General features: G+C 24.3%; 2 protein-coding genes across 3 annotated transcripts in view; one reads left to right on the forward strand and one right to left on the reverse strand.

Annotated features, from left to right (window-relative positions):
- LOC112595055 (cytochrome P450 306a1) overlaps window positions 1-9,484 on the reverse strand; it is a 33,197-nt gene extending 23,713 nt beyond the window's left edge. The window contains exon 1 of one of the 2 annotated variants that reach the window (XM_025340239.1): window positions 9,403-9,484. The gene's annotated coding sequence lies outside the window, so the exon portion shown is untranslated. The remainder of the gene's footprint in view (window positions 1-9,402) is intronic. The other variant, XM_025340174.1, reaches the window with a different exon arrangement.
- Window positions 8,763-18,721, forward strand: LOC112594970 (zinc finger protein 665-like). The gene is made up of 21 exons (XM_025340059.1): window positions 8,763-9,234; window positions 9,340-9,470; window positions 9,918-10,036; window positions 10,099-10,246; window positions 10,315-10,478; window positions 10,579-10,707; window positions 10,783-10,947; window positions 11,448-11,603; window positions 11,881-12,051; window positions 12,129-12,246; window positions 12,327-12,551; window positions 13,195-13,270; window positions 13,339-13,487; window positions 14,266-14,336; window positions 15,983-16,057; window positions 16,452-16,526; window positions 16,992-17,066; window positions 17,130-17,191; window positions 17,251-17,410; window positions 17,485-17,752; window positions 17,872-18,721. The coding sequence occupies exons 2-21, from the start codon at window positions 9,350-9,352 to the stop codon at window positions 18,078-18,080; spliced, it is 2,736 nt and encodes a 911-aa protein (XP_025195844.1). The 5' UTR covers window positions 8,763-9,234; window positions 9,340-9,349; the 3' UTR covers window positions 18,081-18,721.
- Window positions 18,722-23,545: the final 4,824 nt, after the last annotated feature.

Consider the following 23,545-nt stretch of genomic DNA (forward strand, 5'->3'; position numbering starts at 1 on the left):
GATTATTAAATCGTTAGTATAAAATCAAAATACTTAAAAATATATACTAATATTTAAATTTGCATGTTAAACAATAATTTGTTATGAAACAAGAATACCAAAATCAAAATTAAAGAACATTAATGATTGATAAATTTGTTATCTTCATTATAATTTAAAATGTTAACGGGAAAACACGCATTAAACTTTTGAATTTGTCTGTAACAGTATAATGTAGAATCTTGAATAAAAAATTATTTATTTAAGTTTCATAGTAAATATATATATAATAATATTCAGTTAAATTTTTATATTATTTTCAATATTCAAATATAACTAATTATAAATAAATACAATATTTTATATTTTTTAAAATTACTAGCATGTCATCATACTTTTTGTATTTAAAATTAAATCTAAAAATTGAATTTTATTTAAAAAGGGTAAATTATGATTTTAAAATATTTCACCTATCCCTACAACAAAATATAAATTACAAAACTAATTAAATTAGTCTCTAAATCTTAATAACATATTACATATAAGACTATTAGAATTTAAAAATAAAATTTTATAGTCATAATAAATATAATATTTATAAAATTTGAATGGCACACATGTAAATATATTAAATAATCTTAATAAATTTAAAAATTTAAAAATTTTGAAGGTACTTAGATATTTATTTATTTTCATATTATAATATCATACTATGTTTTGTTTTAAAGAAACCTCGAAGTCTTATAAAAATAAAAGTTTTTAATCATTTTCTGTTTTATATGTTATGATATTATTTAAAGCAGGTGAGTAGACTAAAATAGGTAATTAAAATTTTTATTATATTTCATGAAAAACTCTTAAGTTTGAATAAAAAACCTAATAATGATTGTGTAGTGGTTATAATTTATTTTTATGTATATTTCTAGCTTTAATAATTATTCTTATGTAAACTACTATAACTTGTGATAATAATATTTTAATTAACTAGCAATTTTAATGTTACAGAATTCAACTTCTAAAACATATGACTAGTCTTATGCTATATTGTATCCAATTACGTTTGTCTTATTCATACAATCATACAATACCAATATATAATAGTGTAACAATAACATTAAATCAGATTAAACGTAAATTAATTCTAATTTTATTATACCATTGTACATATTTTGGATTATATATATGTAATTAGATCTAGTAGGTACAATTTATAATAAATATACCCTATGACTATACATTCAGTATATATCTTGAAATTATCAAATACCGACATTATAGAAAACTATTTTTTTTACATATCTATAAGAATGGATCTTGATCTATAATAATTTGTATGAATTTATTTTTACTTAAAATAAAAAGAAACCTAACCTAACCTAACCTAATCTAACCCAAGTGTTATATTTTAGATATCTCCTATATCTATTACATAACGTTAATACTAGTAATACACACACACACACACACACACATGCACATACACTATATATATAATATATAGTGATATAATTTTTAAATTTCATTATACAATATGCCTAATAATTGTATTGTAATGGATATAACAAATATCCCAAAACGAACGACGGAAACGTGCATAACGTAATAATAATAGCAATAGTAATAATAATAATAATAATAGACGCTATGAACCTTGACTCAGTGCCCTTATGGCAGGACGTAAGGAGTGGGGGTGGGGGAGAGCGGCAACGAAAAGAAACAGTTAAAAACACACACACACATTCAAGTCAAATATGTAGATCACACTCACATGACACACGTCGTATACCGATGACTTGAGCGTTATTATAACATTATGTTATCGAGGAGAGGGTTTAACGGGCAAAGAAGGGGGGGAAAGGATACGCGTATGTGTACTGTGTATGCACGTGAGTCGTCGTGTCCTAGTGCACTAAAATACGTGTGCCGCCCGAGTGTTTGTATACGTCGTCGGTCGTGAGCACGGCTATGGTTCAACGACCCCCGGAACACCCAGCGGCGTGCTCGAACTGGACCACTTTCACTGTTTCCGGACGTTGAACCGGCGGCCAGACGAACCACCGGCTATATTATACATATTATTATATTATATACGAGTGCGAGCACACACACACACACACACCCACACACATACATACAAACAAACACACTCCACACACGCATACACCAAAGATCAACGAGCCGCCACTGACGTCTCGTCTCCCAAGAAAACAGGCCCGTTGCCGACCCGCTTCATCGGCAGGTCAAAGAACTCGGCGAGCGAGTGCGCGCACGTACTTAAAATAACGATAATTTTTAATATTGTATTATATACGCGCGACGCGTTTAAATACCGTATAAATATTATATCAATTATCAATACGTCCGTTGTTTTTTTTTTTTTGTCACGCCGTAGCTATAATAGAAAATAACAGAATAAAGTGTGTTATATCTTATATCTTATCGATTAGCCCGTCATATTAGGTGCATTAAAAAAAAAAAAAAAAAATCAGTAGGTATAGGTATATATTATAATTATACAAGAACGTTTCCTGGTATTTCTCTGTACCGTTCTATGTACGAGTCAAAGATTAAACAGTATATCGTCATGATAGGTATTTTAGGTAAATATTATTCAGTTGCATAACTAGAATCATTTTGTATGTATGTGCAGAATGATAACAATATGTATATTTTATAATTTACACAAAGATTAAAAAAATAAACATTTATGATAATTCATATTTATTATTTTTATAATAATAATGTGTCAATGTATAAAGTTTTTCATTTCATATAATTTGAGTATACTTAATAAACTCTAACAATACCTACTTATTGAATCCAGATTTTAAAATCTTTATCATAATATGTTTAGCTGCCTAATAGAAAACGCGTGATATAAAGCTTAAAGGACATATCCTAATCAATATCAAAATAATAAATATCATAAACTAAAAAGTAAAAACGAGTTAACATAGAAAAAAATGCTTTTGGGGGTGAAGTCATAAATCACACATTATTATCCGTAATTGTTCAAACTGATAGGGCGAGATGAAGCTTGAGTTAATGCCTAATGGTGAGAAACTGCAATTTTAGGGTAAATTTGAATGTAGGTGTGATGCGATTTTTAAATTCTCATTTATGTTTTTTGAACATAACGATATCGGAGACTTACCTATAAGTTTTAATAAATGTGAAATTTACTACTTTTATACATACCATGTAGAAAATAATATAAGCTATCGATTAATCAATTTATTATCTATAAAACAATACGTTCTAAAAACAATCGGTATGTACATTTAACGTAAAAATATATTTATTGGATGCGAGCAAATGGAATTTTTCAACATAAGACAATGATATTTTTTATTAAGTCTACAATGGTATTGTTAATCGCGTGGCGATTCAATTGTAGTAACAACCGTATAGTCGGACAGTCATGCATGCATATATTATATAGATGTATAAAATATAAATGTTTAATATCTATATAATATAATATATGAAAACCTTCTAATTCAACGTGACCAAATGAGTCAAATCTAATACATAATCGACAGGTTTATAAATTAAATTCAAATATTTTTAGTTTTGAATACTGAATAGTATAAAATATGGTATTGTATTAATCTTAATTATCATTAATAAATCACAAATCACAATGTAAACGCTTTCGACAAATGATTTCGAGTGGTTTAAAATGAATTTAAGTTGTTTACTATTCGCAAAAAATAAATTGTAATCGAGATATTTTTACAACAAATTAGAATATACCTGTATAGTGTACATGTAGTAAAAAATTAACTTTGTGTTTTGAGCTATGAAATTTAAATTCTTCGTAAAAAACTACTAATTCTGCTCTATATACTAGCTACATTAAATAAAATCTAATAAAATTGTTTCATAATATTTATAAATATTGATACATTGATACATATATTGATATAACATATATTTAATATATTGCATGGTACTAAACAGTGTTGTATTATGTTATTCTCAAGAAAACAAATGATTCGAAGATTTATCATCTTTAAATTCAATTTATCAGCTGCCCGTTCTATTTGTTGAGAGATTATATAGATACTTAAATGTTATATTATATAGATAGGTAAACGATTAATTTGGCAGTAACAGTTGGTATGCATAGGATGTAAGAAATAGTGATTTCTTTAATAGTCATCCTCTCAAAAAGAATAAAATTAAGGTTTTCAAAATAACTTTTTTTTACAAAATTTGAGGCATTATAAAATTATTTATCATGCTGTTAATTACATACGTTTTTTCATAGTATTATAATTTATAAAAATTTAATTTTGAACTATTATTTTATATGTTATACGAGTATTAAAATTAAAATGTTGAACTGATCCGAGATAATAGTGGACATACATTTTGAGGGGAATCTTTATACCACTACACTTCAATTATTATAAAATATCTAAATACTTACTTTTAGGATAAAGGTAATAATTAATTAACTGTTCGTTTGAAATTCGTTTTTCAAACAGTTTAAGTCTTAAGAAAATATTTTGTTTTGGAATTTGAATCAAAAAAATATATGCTCCTTTAAAAGAGTAATAAAAACTTAAAACAATATCGTCATATAATTTTTTTTCAAAAATGTTGTTTTGTAATAATTGCATATCATGTAAAAAAAAAAAAAAATATTTGGGAAAACATGTTTTTACTTGTTTACAGCTTAATTACTTTTTAAATTCAGTATAAATCACGCGAAATATCAATGTCAATATAGCATAATACAGTACATTAATAAATTATAATATGTAAACAATTATAAAATTGCATTTATTTTATATTTATAATAAATAATTTGGATACTTTTAATCTTTATATTTTATAATATACTCGTAAACTAGATGGCAGTAAGTTGACTGTGGGTGGGTATTGCCGAGTATCTTTACAGTCTTTAGCGTTGGCATATTGTCATATTAAACTATAGTTGACGAAAGATATTTTTGCGCTATTGTTAAGAAATATTAATATTATATAAATAGTCCATAATACTCATCTATACTGCATGTACAAACTTCAATTTTGGATGCAGCATGTTATACATAACACATAAGATCTCTAAATTAACCAATTTTCTATTATTTTTTAATGTTTAAACAGCATAAACTATCACAAATAAAATAAAATAAAGATAATAATGTATTTCCTTTAAAAAGTATAATTAAATTACGACTGGGCATATAAGTAATAAAAATAAATAACAGTACTAAGCACAAACAAAGAGTTCAGTAACACGAGTTTATAGTAAAATAGTTGTCTGATTTGCGATAACTTGAATTAATTCATGGAGCTACAAAATAATGTGTATAACATACTCGTGCATGTTTATATACCTATATACAATATACTTATACAAACCATGCATGTACTGATTTGATGTAGAAGTTTTCACGGATTTACTGTTAGCCAAAGATAATAATAATTATTATAATATCATTTTACATCATATAGCGGGTTCTTGTCGTAATAGAGAACACCGTCCATTACCTATCTTAAAACATTTTATTAGAAAAATAATTAATGTTTTTTTATAGACATATGTTAATAATAATTATACACTAAGTAGATAATTTTTAGTAAGTGGTTGTTCTTGATGGCGCTTTGTCATATTCTTTTAAGATATTAAAAAATAGCCTTTCTCAAGGTACCATAATATATCTAAAGTGCTTTATAAAACTTTTTTGAGTAATTAAAAAAAAAATTAATTTAAAATCAAAAAATTTAATTTAAATTCAATAACGCAACGTCCTTGTAAATATAGTAAATATTTAAAATAACTAAGTTTTACAAAGTTAAAATTTACAGAGCTCTGTTCCGTAATGCGATAATTGACGACCGCGGTCTGCCGGCCTAAATATAGTTGAGTACAACATCATATATGTACCAATGTACTATACATCCATATACTATTTTATTATCCTCAATTCACACTCCCATATATGGTAACTATATCTACTAACTTGTACGGCACGTGTAGTTTTCTATAAATAAGTAGAGAACATTTAAGTATCTAATAACTATTATAGGTATAGGTAATAAATATAGTTGTTGTGTTTCACGGGTTTGACAAATCGTGAACAATTTTATAATTGTTAATTTTTTTACGTAAAATTATTAGTTTAATACACGAAAAAAAACCTATAAGTACCTAAAGCAGTGATCTCAAACTCAAATTACCTACGGGCCATATATTTTTTCAAAAAAAATTCGCGGGCCAAATTTTAAGTATCACTTTTATACTTAAACACTAGAAACTAAAGACAAAATGAAGACAAAAATACATACAAAATCCATTTATTTACTTTTTATTACTACAAAATTATCATTGAAAAAATATAATGATCGTTAACTTAAAATAAAATTATAATTAAAATTTAAAAATAGCTTGAATATTTGATAATTTTTATTTTTGAGCTGCAATATTTTCATATTTTTGTTCAAAATGTATTTTTATTGCGGGCCACATAGAAGGGGTTCGCGGGCCACTTGTGGCCCGCGGGCCGTATGTTTGAGACCACTGACCTAAAGTATCTATATATTATTAATGTATAATTTTAGATGTGTCAAAAATAATGTAAGGGCCCAGAGACTTTGTTTTCAAAAAAAATCTCCTTACATATTCCATATAATAACCTATACATAGTCTATACAGGTAGTTACTCTTAAATACCTATAACATTATGGATTTCCTTAATCTATTTCATGTAATCGACTGTAGGATGAGAATATATAGTGTCGTGTTCATAGTTAATACGGTAATTGCCTACATATTATACTATTGTACCTAATCAATACGAGGTTATTGACATTTTTGTAAAAATGCTTTAATAGTCATACAGTATAATATACGTATTATACTATAAAATAAACGGTTAATTATTTATCAATAGAAACTATATTCTTTTGAAATGTATTTATGCTTCTCTAAAAAAGTTTAAGATTTAGGTAGGTACTACACGTATAAAATTATAACAATTAAATTACTCTTAATTTTCCTTATCTGAAACACTTATATAAGAAAATTAAACATTTTTATCAAAACAACTAAGCGTTAGTTTTCTTTTATTTGTGATTTTATTTAAATAGCTCAAACTTAGCCTACTCATCTCAATTTTAAATGCTAATTCATTGAAAAAAAGAATCATTAGATTTATACATTTGATATTAGTTATAATTTATTTATATAATTATTCATACATGTACATAAGCACTTTAAAAAAAGTATTCTGCTATGTATTACAAAATAATAAGTATTGGTGACCATTTAAAAATCAAAATTTTATGTATATACAACAAACATAAAAGGGTGAAATTAATAAGAGCAATAAAAAATGTTAAAATTGTATGGCATTAATATCAAATGATCCATAAATACGTTTTTGAAAATGATTGTAGTAAATAGTAGATAATATTTTACGAAATAATGAAAATATCGTTCAAATGGACGTACAAATCGTAATTATCTCACAGTCATCACTATAAAGAAGGAATTAAAACCATTTTAACGAAACTTAAATAGAATAGAAGTATTGTTATAGTCTCTTCAATTATATGTAGATTTAAAAATAGTGGTTTGACTTAATCGAGATGATATAAAATAGTACGCAGTCATGTATTGTCGGATATTTACACATAAAATACAATTTTCACTTTCAGAGTTAAAAAAAAGAAAATCCCAGCCTTAGTCCTTTATACCACATCATCGATTATACTGTATATTACTGTATGTCCGTATGTCTAATATAGTTATATAATAAAATGTAAGACTGAAGAAAAAGATTTGGGTTTTCAACATCTAATGAAGAAGGTGGATCGTTTTAGATTTTTTACTATTTTGGACTTGAAATAGCGAGATTATATTCTTGCATCAAATTAAGAACTTAAGGGTTAAAAACTTTAACTTCTAAAATATTTAACGCATGGCCCGCAAAAACGTATTATATCTATTGGGTATGACCTAACATATAGCCACATGGGTACCTTTTTAACTAACTATTCAGTATTCAGTGATTTTTTTACGATATTTTCACTCAAGTGAAAAATAATTACAAGGCGTCGTTTACTATTTATAACACACGTGTGTAATTTTTGATCAATAACATTTTAATTAGGTAACGAACGTACGAAACAATAATATTACGGTTTACGTTAATAATGTTATTGCGAATCAAATTAACAAAATTAGCTGCGACATCTAGGTTTGAACGTAAACATTGCGTTTAATTATAAAAAAAAACCACATACTTAGCTTCATATAAGGAAATAAGAATATTTCTCATATTAATATTATGTCTATGAAGAATAATGATTAATTATTTTACAATGATTTAATGTCCAACTGTTATATTCATAGTTGTTTTGTTTTCTTATTAAATGAGAATTTACTGAAACCAACAGAGTGGATAAAACTAGTAGAAACAATTTAACGATATTGGATTTGTGCGAGTAAAAAAAAAACAAAAATAATAATTATTAATTTAACATAAAAATGAATAGTATATTGTCATTATTATTTTATTACATAGATATTATTATTTTATCATTCTAATACCCTATTAGTAAATAACAAATATCATATTATACAGATACAGAATATTATTATGCCGACGGGTCTAATAATTTCAGTATTCAGCTCTATCTATCCATTATTTTAATGTAAACTCAATCGTCTTTATATCAACATCAGTGGGGCATGAACATTGAACATGATAACGAAACTAATAAACAACAATACAATTTATAATGTTTATTACATGATCGTCATGATCATAGCATAATATATTTTTATTATATAATATTACAATTATTTATTACTAATTATATATTTTTCTACCATCTATTTACCTACGGTATAAGCAATTCAACGTCATACAACGCGAAAATAGTCGGTTCTTGGGATATATTAACCTTTTTGTGATCGTTCGTGTTATGACAACAAACGACAAACATAGCAGTTCTATGAAATTGTGGAACTATAGATCATTAGAAAACACTAATATTTTGGGTTCCTACTGGATTTAAATTTATCGTAATTTTTTACAATATTTCAGTTTACAAATTAATCATAAGCATTAATTATGTCTTATTAATTCATATTTAGTAACCAATAATTGTATATTAATGCGATGGAGTTACTTAGTTGTATATATTATGTTATAGTTGGATATAATAAACATTGATTATTCGTGTTAATAATCAATTTTATATTATTGTGCATTTGTAAAGATTATACAACAAGTAAGTATTCTCTTAAATTAATTTGCCTACCTATTTTTATTTACCTCAAATGCCCTCAGTTGATTCGGATGTATATTGTATACCTTACATTATTATTTTCAACAGATACTCAGACATGGATAATCAACTAGATATTATGTTGGAGAATACTAATTCAGAATTTATTACCTTATCGTATGCTGATCACTCATTGGTCTCTCATCCCGAACAATTATCTGTTGAGTGTACAGATATGAGTAAGTATCCAAGTATTTGTATTAAGTGTTGATGATGTACTTAAAACAATAATGTAGACTTGAATGAAAATTAAAAAAAATAAAAAATAAAAAATAATAGTATAGCACGTTACATGTTATCGTTAAAAACTCTTTTGTCTTATATACCTAGTCTTATATTTTATACTACCAGTGCAACAAACATTGTCATATTTTTTATCAAGTTATTTGAATTTTTAGGGTCACTAAACTTGACTGTTAAGTATTTAAAGATTGTGATTGCTAATTTTTATTTTTAACCAAATCTATTATTTATAATTTAAAATTAATAATTATTATCTTAATATTAAAAATAATTTTTTTTTTTTTTGATTTTAGAGGTATAAATAATAATGTTATGTAGTTAAATATTTAATTCTAAAAGTTTACTAATGTAATTTATAATTTATGAAATATTATATTCTTTAGTTTTAGACCCAGTTAATTGTCAAAATATTAGTGCCATGACTCCATTAAACGATTTGTTATTAGGACAAACATTCTTAATAGAGACTAATGAACAACCATTATTTGTAAATGGCACAGAGGTAAAGAATTTTGATTTCAATTTTATCTATTTTTGATATTAATATGGTTTTTTCTTTTACAGTTAATTACTTTCCAACATATTGACTCTAACGGACAAATAAATGATATCCAGACTATTTCAAATAACACCGAATCTGATAAATTGACAATTGAAAATATTAATTTTACTATGGATTCTGATGATCATTTCCAAGAAATTTATTCAGATTGTAATAATTGTATAATAATTTATTATTATTATTTTTATATAGTTTTATTGCAATTTATAATTTTATAGTTAATAAAACCAATTTGGATATGATGAAAACTACTGATGACAGTAGCAACTTGAAAGAACATTTGCAAGTTTCGATCAACACTGATATAACTAGTGGGAACTACAGTTATTCAACTGCTATTAAAATTTTAGATGATGTTGCTAAAAGTCCTGTTGATACTAATGTAAGTTAACTTTTGATAAATTATTTAAGTAGGTATAAATAAATAAATATTATTAATTATTAATTTAAATCATGATGAGTAATTATTATATTTTATTTAGGGTCATTTTGTTTGTGATCTGTGTTTACACGAATTTAACAACTGGAAAAATTATAAGAAACATAAATTAGAACATTTAAATGATAAGCCATTTAAATGTTTAAAATGTTTAAAATCATTTAACTATAATGTAAGTTATAATTATTTGCTATAAATATATTGATATAATTTAAAATTTGTTTATGTATATTATATATATTTACAGAATAACTATTTACTTCACATTGCTTCTCATTCAACAAGCAATTTAAAATGCCCAAAATGTAAAAAAGAATTTAAACGCATAGCTAGCTTTAAGGCTCATTTAAAAATTCATAAAACTGAAGAATTGATTACATGCAGTATTTGTGATAAAATATTTGATAATCAGGTACTTAATTATAGTTGATTTATTCTTATTTATAAATATAATATTCAGTGATTCCTGTTTATTTTAATGGTGAATAATTTGTTTTGAAAGCCTAGACCTATGCCCATAGTAATTAATATTTGATTATACTGGAAATTCATTACACAATGTAATAAACATGTCGTTTTTATTATCAATGTACTATTTTATATTTCTATAGGTTTAATATATACTTTCTTAATTATGATAAAATAATAATAATAAAAACATAAATATTGAAAATTCAAATAATAAATGTTGCTCAATTTGTGGGTTTCACAATATATTTAATAAATTAAATAAAATAGTATAAGTTGTTTGAACTTCAAACTTTGAAGTGGGTTTATTATGTAACTTCCTTCTATAGACCACAGTCCTTACTATATTACAGCTAATAAATTAGTAAATGCTTTATAATTGTATATGTATTGTACTGTGTATATTATATTATATGATGTCATAAAATTACATTTTTATTTTAGTATCGATTGGACATTCACAAAGAAAATTGTATGCAAGAATATATAATTAATCCCCACGAAGAAACATCTGTTGCTTGTATTAAAACATGTACAGTTTGTAATAAGTTTTTTTCAACTTTACCAGAGTATAAAATTCACATCAAGGAACATAGAAAAGTAAGTAGGATTTATTATTTATTGTTTATAATAATTTAATCGATTGCGAGAAAAATAGATTGCAATGAAACAAATAAACTTGTCCATTTTTAAAAGTAAATATTTTCAAAAATACTTAATAATTAAAATAAAGTTTATTTTTATTTTGCTTGTTTGAGATACTGGCATTTTTTATGAATTATATTTCAATAATTAAGTTTATTAAATTAGTAATTTAAATATTGTTGATCAATTAAGTGGTAAAATTTAATTACCAATTATTTATTTTTTATTTTAGTTTGATTCGGTGTTAAAAAAGTATCATAAGGTTACTTCAAAATTAAAAAGGTTACATAAAACTAGTAATAAATTCAAAAGATTTAAATGTGATCATTGTGATTGGTCATTTAATAAGTCAAATCTTTTACGCCGTCATATGAGAACACATACTGGAGAAAAGCCATTTGAAGTTAGTTATTTATCAAATTATTACTATGAGATTGTTATTCTAGTAATATATAGGATTAAAATAAAATTTTTTTATAGTGCTCATTTTGTTCAAGATACTTCACTCAACAAAATTCATTAAATAGACACTTATTGAAACATAAAGGAATACGGCCGTTCAGATGTGAATTCTGTGAAATGAGTTTTTGTCAAAAAGGTCATTAAACAGTATGAATTAATTTATATTTAGCACATTGTTTAGATATGAAATAAAAATTATCATTTAAAATGTTATAGGTCATTTAATTAATCATATGAAAACATGCCATTCTGTTACGAAAGAAGAAACAAGAGTTCATAAATGTGTTTTGTGTTCTTGTGTTTACAATAGTACCAATGCTCTTAATAAACATATGAGTGTTTACCATGGATTGAAAACTAAAGACTTAGATAAAATTGTTGAAAATCATGTATCAAAGAGCTTAGAAACAGCTAATGACGAAACTATACATTTAATTAAAGGTAAAAAAAAAATAGTCATACTTAGATTTTTATTAGAAAATAATTTTTTAGGTGCATACATAAATGCCTTGTGGATATTTTGTTCTTGAAAATTTAATGCAAATCGTAGACAGTTTAAAGAGTTCATTGTTTAAAACTATAACATTTGAGGGTATCATGACCATTTTTGTGTAAAATATTATTTTATCTTGAAAATTGTAAAAGTGATATCCATTACTTTTTAATTAATACATGATTCTTACTTCATAAAGGTTTCTTCATACTGAAAATATTTTAAATTAACTGCATAATAAAAATTCCCCAAGAAAATTTTTTTTCCACATTACTAAAAAAAAGCTATAGAATGCAATATTCCCATTTGTATTTTTCAATGACAGTAATCGAATAAATATTTTTATAATCTTAAATAAACACATAACTATTCTATCTTTTCTTGAGAATTCTTATACTAACTATTATTTTAAATATACTTAGAAGTTCTAAGATTGAATAAAATTTAAAATTTCTGCATCAAATAGAATTAAGCACTTATGGATGATTAATTTTTTGTTTGTAAAAAAACATTTTCCAGTAATCTAATAGTCTTTGTATTATGTTTACATTCTACATTGTATTAAATTATTTTTATGGTTTTTATGTTTAGATCCCTCAAAGTTAGAACAATGGCTTAAAGAAGTAGCTCATGAATTACAAAGTGGTGATAATAATACAGAATTAAAGTAACCTAAAATTTTGAATATATTGATTTAAAAATGTTCTTATATATTTAATATTGCTTATTTTATAGGAATTGCAATGATCCAATTACTACTCAATGTGAATTTGGATTAAATATAATTGAAAGTGAACATTTAGATCAAATTTTGAGCCCAATTTCCAATATAAAAACTAGTGATCACATTGAAATTGAAAACTTGACATATTCTATTGCAGATGGTATTACATTTTTATTAGATGTATACATGTATTATAAAGCCTTGAATTTTAAAATATTAGTATCATTAAAATTTCAATAAAAAATTGGTGATTTGTTTAGTTAATTTTACTATAAAGTTTAAAATAGTAGAAACAATAAACCAATAAATTTAAAAATTGATTGTAAGTGGACGCTTGTGTTTCTGCATGTGTCATTGTTGTTACACTTACCTATACTATGATAATTTTTATGTGGAGAAGAATCTATTTTACTGTTGTTAATATTAAATTAAACTTACTATATAATTCAAAGGTATCAATACTATTATCAAATTGTACATTTTTAAAAATTTAAAATACTCATAACTTGTTTTATCATCGAAATATGGAAAAAGCTTATATAAAGCCTTGGATAATATTCCTACTCTTCATTTTTATTAAGTTTAATTTATTCTAATAAAGTAAAAAGTAAAATGGATTCTTCTGAATGTAAGATTAAAGTAATTAAATAAAGTAGTAAAAAATGATTAATACATAGGTAACATAACATACCTATGTACCTGATTCTTACTATAGTTTATATATAGTTATAACAGAACACAGTTTATATTCTTTTCTATAAATATGATAAGTAAATTTGTTCTAACATAAACTTTATTTTTTCATCAATTACCTCTAAACAATTTGTATATATTCTGAGGTTCAAAATGTTAATGTATAGTGGTCACAAGAGTTATAATACAGTTGCATGTTTCATCATTGCTAAAATTATTAATTAATTATTGATTTGATTTTATAGGTGAAAATTATATTGTTATGAAGGATAATCAAGACCAATCAATAATTGAAAATGCTATTGTCCAAAGCCAAGTATTTATTTTTAAATATTTATAACCTTATACATAGAAAATAGGTGATAATTTAGTAGTAGGCACTTTGAGCATTTTTAACTCAAGATAACTTTAATATTTCGATTATTTGGTTTGTATTAATTATGAAACAAATTCAAGGATAATAAATCAATTTGTATAGTTCTAATCAATAATATTCTAGTATTTATCATTTAATTTTTTTAAAGAATCTGATTGAATTCATTAAAACTTTAGATATAAAAGTATACAGCATATTATTTAAATTTTAAGGTTTATTGTTAAGTAATAACTATTATAATAAGTTAGACGAGTATGATAGAGTTCTATAACTATTTTGTTCAATTACAATTTAGCTATATAATAAATAAAATAATATGTCCTGATTCACGGACTAATTATCTCTTAGCCAGAACTACTAAAGCTACATATATGAAATTTAGTCAGTAGTTTTTGTTTCTAATTTAGGGGATCATTAAGAAAGGGTTTTCCAAAATAATTCATCCCTTTAAAACGTAAAAAGGTGTAAAATGAGGCAAAAATTAAAAATGTTATTTTTTGGTAAAATTTTTTCTTGAACAATGAACATAATATATATTTTATAACAGTCTTTCTAAATTATAATTGTTTTTAACTTATGGCCTGAATTTCATATTTAGTCAAAATCATTTAAATGATTTAAAAAGTTGTAGTTTTAATTTAATGGGGTTTAAAGCAGAGTAGTAAACCTATTGGCGTTATTTAATTTGTCACTAACAATGCTGTGTGAACCAGTGTTCACATATTTTGTTATATAATTTAAAATTTTTATTCTTTGCTGATAATGATAAGTTATTCATATTTTGTGTATTTTTTTTCTGTGGAAACAAATTAATTTAGAATTATTAATATTTTTTAGGGATTAATAGTGTATAATTTATCTTACCTATTAAAATTTTAAGTTTCAATTCCTAAAATAATTTATAGTAGGTTCTTAAATCAATTTTCATTTGTCTATACTAATTTTATATAATTTCTGTTTTCAATTAAAATTTAAACATTTTTCTTTCATATCTGTGTTTTTGATAAAAAAATAATCACTTAGAAAATATTTACTCATCAATTATTTCAATGATTTTGAGTTGTTTAATAATTAATAAGTTAAAAAAAAAAAATCTAAGTTAATATGTTATTGAGAAAAAAAAATCAAATTAATTTTTTAAACATGTTGTATTAAAAATATAATAGAGTAGTTAAAAAAAAAAAAAACACTTATGTCAGGTTGCATAAGACATTTTATTATTCAATGCAATTTAATAGATTAATGATGGGCTACAAAATCATGTTTAAGAGACCGTTAGCTCACTATTGATTCTTTAAATATTTAATGATTATTCATACATAGCATAATGATATTATCTATTAAATGGATATTATTTTGTACATTATGCTTATTTAGTAACATATTATAGTATTCATAACTTTGTGGTTAATATTATATAGTTGTTACCTTTTATGGTAAAAATGTCAAAGATAAAAACAAAATAATGTTGATTTATGAATTACTAATATTACACGTAGAGTACTAACATATACAGTCATAATTAGAAAAATGGAATTTAGTGTTCATTAGTTTTTAATAATATTATGAGTTTTTTTATATTACAGGAAGTGGAACTAGTAACAACTGCTACTGAAAATGGATCAATATCCTTAAATGTTATAAATGAAACCACTAAGAAAGTAGGCAATATATTTATTAAAAATGTACAATTTAAATTTTAGTTGCTAGGTGTTAGTTAATTTATATACTATTAAATGAGTAATATTAACTAAAGAATTATTGATATTACATAATGTAACATATTATACTGTCATAATTTGAGAGATGGGTTTTAATTTCTATTAGCTAATTAGTTCCTAATAAAATTAACTGTAGTAAGAAAATTAAGCATATTGTATAAATGTTGAGTCCTCCCTGTTGTCGAACTTAAATTTCTTATTTAAAGTCTTACTCTTGTAATTTTAACCTTATATACTGAAATATATATTTACCCGATATTAATATAATCTATCTATATTATTATATATATATATTTTTATAAGTATGTTTATATTATGTATTTTTATATTACAGAGTATAGAACCTACTATGACTGTTATTGAAAATGAACCAGTATCATTAAATGTAGTAAAAGAAACCATAATAGAGGTAGTATATTTATTAGATTTTTAAGGTATAAATTAAAATTACTAAGTATTGTTTAATTTTCATACTATGAATACTAATGAATAATGTCAATAAATAAATTATTGATATAACCTGTAATTTATTCAGTCAGAATTAAGAAATAATTTGAATTCTAGTCTATTAGATAATTAACCTTTAATAAAAATTGAGGGTAGTAGGAAAATTTAAAATATTGTAGAAATTTTAAGTCTTCTTCATAGTAGTTAAATTCAAGTTCATTTTATTAATTATTCTTACTCTAAAAAAAAATTTAAAAAGGTACAGTAATTTTTCTAATACACCAAATAAAAATTAAAAATTGACACCTTACCTGTTGAAATATTTATTTATTTGATAATAATAAAATTTTTTGAACCTTTATATATATTTCTTTTTTTTCTTTTTGAAGTAACTATTAATATTACCTTTGTATTTTTGACATTCCAGGAGATGGGACCTGAAATAAGTGCTACTGAAAATGAATCAGTATCAACGAATGTTTTAAAAAAACCCACTAAAAAGGTAGTATATTTATTAGATGTATACGATTTACATATGTACTTAATTCTGTGTCATGTTAAATAGCGTCCTTCAAGAAAAAAAAAATGCGGTGATAAAATGTCTAAAATGGATGCACAAAAGATTTTGTAAGTTTTTAAGCAATAATATTTTTAATGTTTGATTTAATAATATAATAAAATTTTAGACCAAAAAAAAAAAAAGGGCGTACGTTTAACTTGAAAAAGAGGAATAGTATCAGTAATGAAGTTAAGAAAAATACAAATCACACTAGTAGTAAATCTGAGCCAAAAATTGTATACATACCAAATATAACTACTAATTCAGAAAAAAAAACCATTGATGTTGTAAGTTATAAATACTATTTTACCATACTAATTTTAAGAATTTCTTTATATATATATTTTTTTTAAATATGAAGACACAAAAACCATCACCAAAAGTGTGTCAGTTCTGTGAAAAAATATTTAAAAAGAATGCTGATCTCGAAAGACATGTAAGAATACACACTGGTGATAAACCTTATAAATGTGACCAACCAGAATGTAATAAAGCATTTGCCACTAAGAGTTCACTTGAGTATCATATAATCACTCATTCAGGTAAGATGAAAAGAGCTGAGTGCCCTCAGTGTAATGGATTATTTGCTACCACCTCAACTTTGAAAGTTCACATGCGGCAGCATACAGGTAATTGGTTATTATTTTTTTGATTAAATTACTTCTATTTAATTTGTTTGCTTAAACATTTTAAAAACAATATTATATGATATTATAAGTATAATTATGAGTTTACTATAATATTTTAGGAGAAAAACCATTTAAGTGTCCTGTATGCGGAGATGCATTTCGAACAACTGGGCATTTACATGCACATATAATAGTTCATGAACGAAAAAAAAAAACGCAAATAAAAATATATAATTTCCATCAGATTAAAATTTTATTTGTGATACATTTTAAAGTAATTATATCAACAAAAATATTACTGATGATCTTGAAAGTAAATGCAGGGTAATGCAGCCTTCTAATATCAAAATTAATTCCCTTGAATAGATTTTGTTAATAATTTGTTTGTTTATTAACCATGAGTAAATTATTATAGCCCCCTTCTGATATCCATAAATTAGAAATTACTAAAAAATATTCAGCCAGCCCTAGAGTTGACTTGGTTAGAAAAAACACTAAACATATTTATCATTATCAATATATTATTAATTAAAAATGTTAACTACTTTTGATATTTTTCTATTAAACGATCTATCTATATGCATGTAATAGAAATAAATAATGAAATAATAATTTGAAATTTGAAGACCATTTTTTGTTGTAAGAATTTGCACAAACATGTATTTAGTTTATATAAATGTATATTGCTCACATTAATGTATTATACAGCCATCTATTGATAATTTTATGATCATATTCTATCGTACATAAATTTTTATATACTAAAAGATTATATATTATGTTCCTATTAACTTAACTCAATCATGAATTGAGATAAATACCTATGTATAATGTATATGATAATCCTAATATATTAATTTAAGACCTTACTAATCACTAGAGCTAGGATTTTAATGACCTAAAATATACGTTTAAATGCAATGAAAAAATGCAAAAATGATCTAAAAACTCTAAAAATTGTACTTAGACAAGCAAAAAAATGTAATTTTAAAACAATTATTATTTATTCATTTTTTATATTATACTAAATAGGTAAAAATTTGTTTTAAGAAGTAAATTAAACAAATATATTTAAATTTTATTTAATAATTATTTATATTATTTTTTCAATATTAATGGACTAGAGTAGGTAAATGGGTTACCTAAACAGCACATATTAAAAATAAATTAAAATAAATAAAAATGAGTTTAAATAAACATTATTAATCTAATATTTGTAAAAATGACCTTAAAAATGCAATAAAATGCATTAAACACAAAAAATGAAAAATAAAAATTTCACATTCTAAATTATTATATAACGAAACAAATTTAGTTTTTGGTTAGAATTGTATAGTAATAAGGAAAAAAACATACAAAATTCATCAAAATTCTAGCTCTACTGATCACAAATCATATTTATAAAGCTAACACATACGCTTATCAATATAAAAGTGTACTTATTAGTTATAATTGTATTATGTATTTTAGAATAATTTTATATATTATATATAAGTATATAACTGTTAAAATTATTTAATACTTATTGTGCCTGTAACTGAAGATACAAATTATGTAAATTAGTAAATGTATAGATTTTTCAGATTATTTTTATTTAACCTTTAAACATAGACAAATCTCCTTCATAATTAAGTTTATAAATGAATAATAGTCAAAAATATGTCCTGATTATGCTGTTGTAGGAAGTTAATAGCCCTAAGCATATTATACTGTTTCTTATCTCTTAAATTTTTTTTGTCCCAAAAAATGTTTTATTGTATTTACATGTTTGCATATGAGTAGGTATCTCATGAGTGCCGATAGGTAGAATGGTAGATATAAAAACTACAAAATATAAGTTTTTAAAGGAAGGTTATTTTGCGCGACGTGTTTCAATATTGACTTATTTAACGGTATTTTCACTCAATTTTGCTGCAAGTGGGGTACTTGCAGCAAATCGCTCAGTATTTGATAAATGTGATTTACGTCATTTTTTTCACTGTAAAAATGACCATCAGTCATCACATATGTCATTATTGATTGTGTTATATACAATCTATATAATATGTGTTTACAATGCTTACATTATAACATTATCGATCAGTGTTATACATATAATATAATATATAATGTTTGAATTAAAAATTGACAAACTCCCTCTTTTTTTGTAAAAAAAAAATATACGTGTATACCTTTTAATCAATAAGATATTTAAATATTCAAGTAGGTAGGTATACCTACATTATTTTTACTTTTTCGAATTTCCTTCCATTTTTTTTTTCTAATAGCACTGGCTATTGTTAATATTTCAAAAAAATTTCTATAAGAAATTATTTTAATATGCTTGTTGTTTTTTCCTGTTCAGCCGTTGTCACGGTAAATTTGTTATTGTCATGTTTACTTAAATAACCATAAATCGGTTAATAAATATTCATTTTTATGATTAATTATTGTTGATTTAATGATATTTTTTTAAAGGTTTTTTTTTTTTTGCGAATTATTTAATAATTGTCATAAACCGCTATAGGAATACCGTATGATTAATGATCTTATACTTAAATAAAGTTGTAAAAAATTAAAATCAGTGTACGATACCAAGATTTCGCTGTCTGCATAAAAGTCGAAAATCTGTGGCATCCGATATTATTATTAATATAATATGTTCGTCTTGCGTAAGCCGCAAGTTTCTATAATCCAAAAATTAATATATTTATATAATTGATTAGGTAAAATATTTAACTTTTCTGTGTTGTAAAATTTAAAAAAGAAACATTGTTTTACGAATAATTTAATGTTTTTCACGTTAGTTACAATAAATAAAGAATTTTAATATAATAATATTACCGATGACTATACAACGTAATACCTAACTAATAAATCTACGACCATTTTTGGATATTTATTCAAACATAAGTAAATATTTTTATAATATATACAATATACATGAACAACGTATAAAAATTGAACAAAATAGAGTACCTACTCGCATATAAATTCGAATGTCATTATTTTAATATACATATACATATAGGTATATATTTTTATAGGTACCTAGGAACTAAGCACACATTTTTTTCTTGATGCGCAGTTAGTCGTATAATATGCGCAAATTCAAAATAAAATTGTGTATTATATCGTATTGTCACTGTTCGTCCGGCATGAGCAGAATATAATATATTCATTTTCACTGTTTCACTGCGAATGTATCTACACTCGTTCACTAAAAAGTTTTTTACTAGTTTTCATTTATGTTTTCGAGCAAGATATACGTAGACTTTTTGAACCCATATTAACGGCACATCTTAGCCTCCGTAGACAACATATCTGACCCTTATAGCCTAACAAATTAAAATCGACACTATCACACCGACCGTTAGAAATATATTTGCCAATTCGTTATGCGAGTCAGGTACCTACCTAAGACAGATCTATACAAATTTGTGTTCGGTTGCAATAGTCAACAGTAGTGGGAAAACTTGTAAACACACATGCATAGCAGTATTAGATGTATCGTGATAGTCGAACGCGATATTATATACCTAACATTAAATACGACGTTTGAATGGATACCGTCGTGCAGGCAAACTTTGGCATGTCGTAAATACTCATAAATTACACTAAATGGCGCACGCGATCACGGCCTGCAGTTTCTAGTGATATATGTAATCGCATAACTTGCACAATACTGCTTATAGATGGAAATACAAATGAAATGGAAGTGACACGAATTTAGGAACTTCCGGCTATATCTAGTCATTCTAGTCTTAGTTTTAATAACCATGAACATCCTACAGGTATTCAGTGTTCTATAAATAGATTATTCAAAGATTTCAAAGTATTTTTTTTAAATTCTTGAAATCTTTTTTAGTTAAGTTTGTAGGTACTCGAAATTTTGTATGTGCCTTACATATTTATATTGGTTGTACATTACTAGTAAGTAGTAATATTATTTTGTCCAGTACCTACTCCTTGAACAATATTTGAAATTTGAACTAAGGTCATAATGAGTATAAAATCTTAAGGCAATAAATAATAATATAATGGCAAAATATGGTTATTCCATTTTTTTTCGCTAAAATCCATCTTTCCGTTTACCGCCAGTACAATAACACGTATTTCCCTTTTTTACCATCTCAAATTTCCGTTTTTATATTTTGGTAATCTCTTACTATGAAAACACTTGAGTTATAGATAATCGGCAAAGGGTTTTAAAATAATTTACAATCTATACAAAAATTAATACAGTAAGCAAATTTGATAACTTATAATGGTTAGTGACAGGTGATTAACATTTAAAGGTAGGCACTTAGTAGCATCACCCAGCCGGGTATATTTTAAATATTATTATGATTTTTTTTTTTTTTAGTAGGTCTCTAAGCCACTGTCTTTCGAGTCTTCTACGTACATTACCAAGAAGTGAATTGTAGGATAGTTTTTTTATTCATGGATTACTGTGAGAGTTTAAGTTGTTGTGAAATTTAGAATAATATAATATAATAAAAATAAAATAGTAATAGTATGTATAAAATTTTAAATATTTGTTATTATATTAAATGAATCAAATGCATATACCTACATACTTTGATAAATTTGTATTATTTAGAACCCAAACATAATATTACAAATTAAAAAAATTATCTTGCGAAAAATAGTTTTTTGATTTGTATGTAAAAAAATAATGTGCTAAATGACCAATGGTACTTTTTAGTACCAGGATCAAAATGTTAAACTGACCAACGGTACTTCTAAGTACTAATAGAACTTACTCAAATTTGGGTTAAAATATTTTTTTTAAAAGGTGCAATTATTTATCAATAGGTCAATTGTTATATTTTTATGCAAAAAAAAAAAAAAAAAATGGGAAAATAATTTTAATTCTAAGTCTGGTCAACAAAGGGTTAATTGATTGAGTGAAGAAATTGTTAGGTCTTTATGAAGATTATTGTTTGTGAAGTACCAAGGGGAGAATATTATTACTCGTTGGCAGATCGATTATTAATTAAATATATATATATATATTTTAAAACATTAAATAAATATTATTTTATTGCATACATAGTATAAAATGTTATTACAAAAATAAAGTCAAAATTACGTCAATAAGTTATATAACATCAAGTCAAAAATTAATAGTACCTATTGATTTTAAAATCATCTAAAATTGTATTTTAAATAAACCTTATTTTTTTTTTATAGTTATACGCTATGGATTTACAAACGCATATTGGCAAATTTCTTCCATTTTTTATCGATAATTTTAAAACTGATTTTTTTTTTGTTAATTCAAAATTTAGTTTCACGGTGTTTTTGGTTCACTAATATTTCTTAATTTAAGATTAACATCAGTTTGCATTTCTTTGACTAAAAAATCTAACCATTGTAAATAGATGGCGCATGTCGATAAAAATATGTATGAAATGAGTGAAAAGGGGGGCAAAAACAAACAGGCGTTTGTCTCGAGTGGAAGTTTAAAAGATGCAACTATGCAAATGCTAAAGTGCCTAAAATTTTAGAATATAAATGCAATCTTCAAAAATATATGTTTCTTCAAAATAGTCGGGAAATTGTTGATAAAAAACTAAAATTTGTTTCACATGAAAATATTAGATATTATAGTTTTTTTTTCGTCATTAATTAATAAAAAGTTTTCATTTTGTTTGGTTTTCACATCAATTAAATTTAATACGTCATGAGCATTGACTGTAATATTAAGATTTTGAGGCATAATTTTATATCGATTTTCATAACTTTGCTGGTTATATTTAATTTGGGAATGGTAATATCTGAAGAATTATTATTTTGTGCGATTTCAGT

Source organism: Melanaphis sacchari, unplaced genomic scaffold (genome assembly GCF_002803265.2).
Source record: "Melanaphis sacchari strain LSU unplaced genomic scaffold, SCAv2.0 Contig0_pilon_pilon, whole genome shotgun sequence".
Lineage (NCBI taxonomy): Eukaryota > Metazoa > Arthropoda > Insecta > Hemiptera > Aphididae > Melanaphis > Melanaphis sacchari.

Coding starts and splice junctions, on each gene's coding strand:
- LOC112594970 (XM_025340059.1), top strand. CDS start 9,350: ATGGATAATCAACTAGATATTATGTTGGAGAATACTAATTCAGAATTT. Junction 12,052..12,128: donor CTGGAGAAAAGCCATTTGAA/GTTAGTTATTTA, acceptor ATTTTTTTATAG/TGCTCATTTTGTTCAAGATA. Junction 17,753..17,871: donor TCACATGCGGCAGCATACAG/GTAATTGGTTAT, acceptor ATAATATTTTAG/GAGAAAAACCATTTAAGTGT.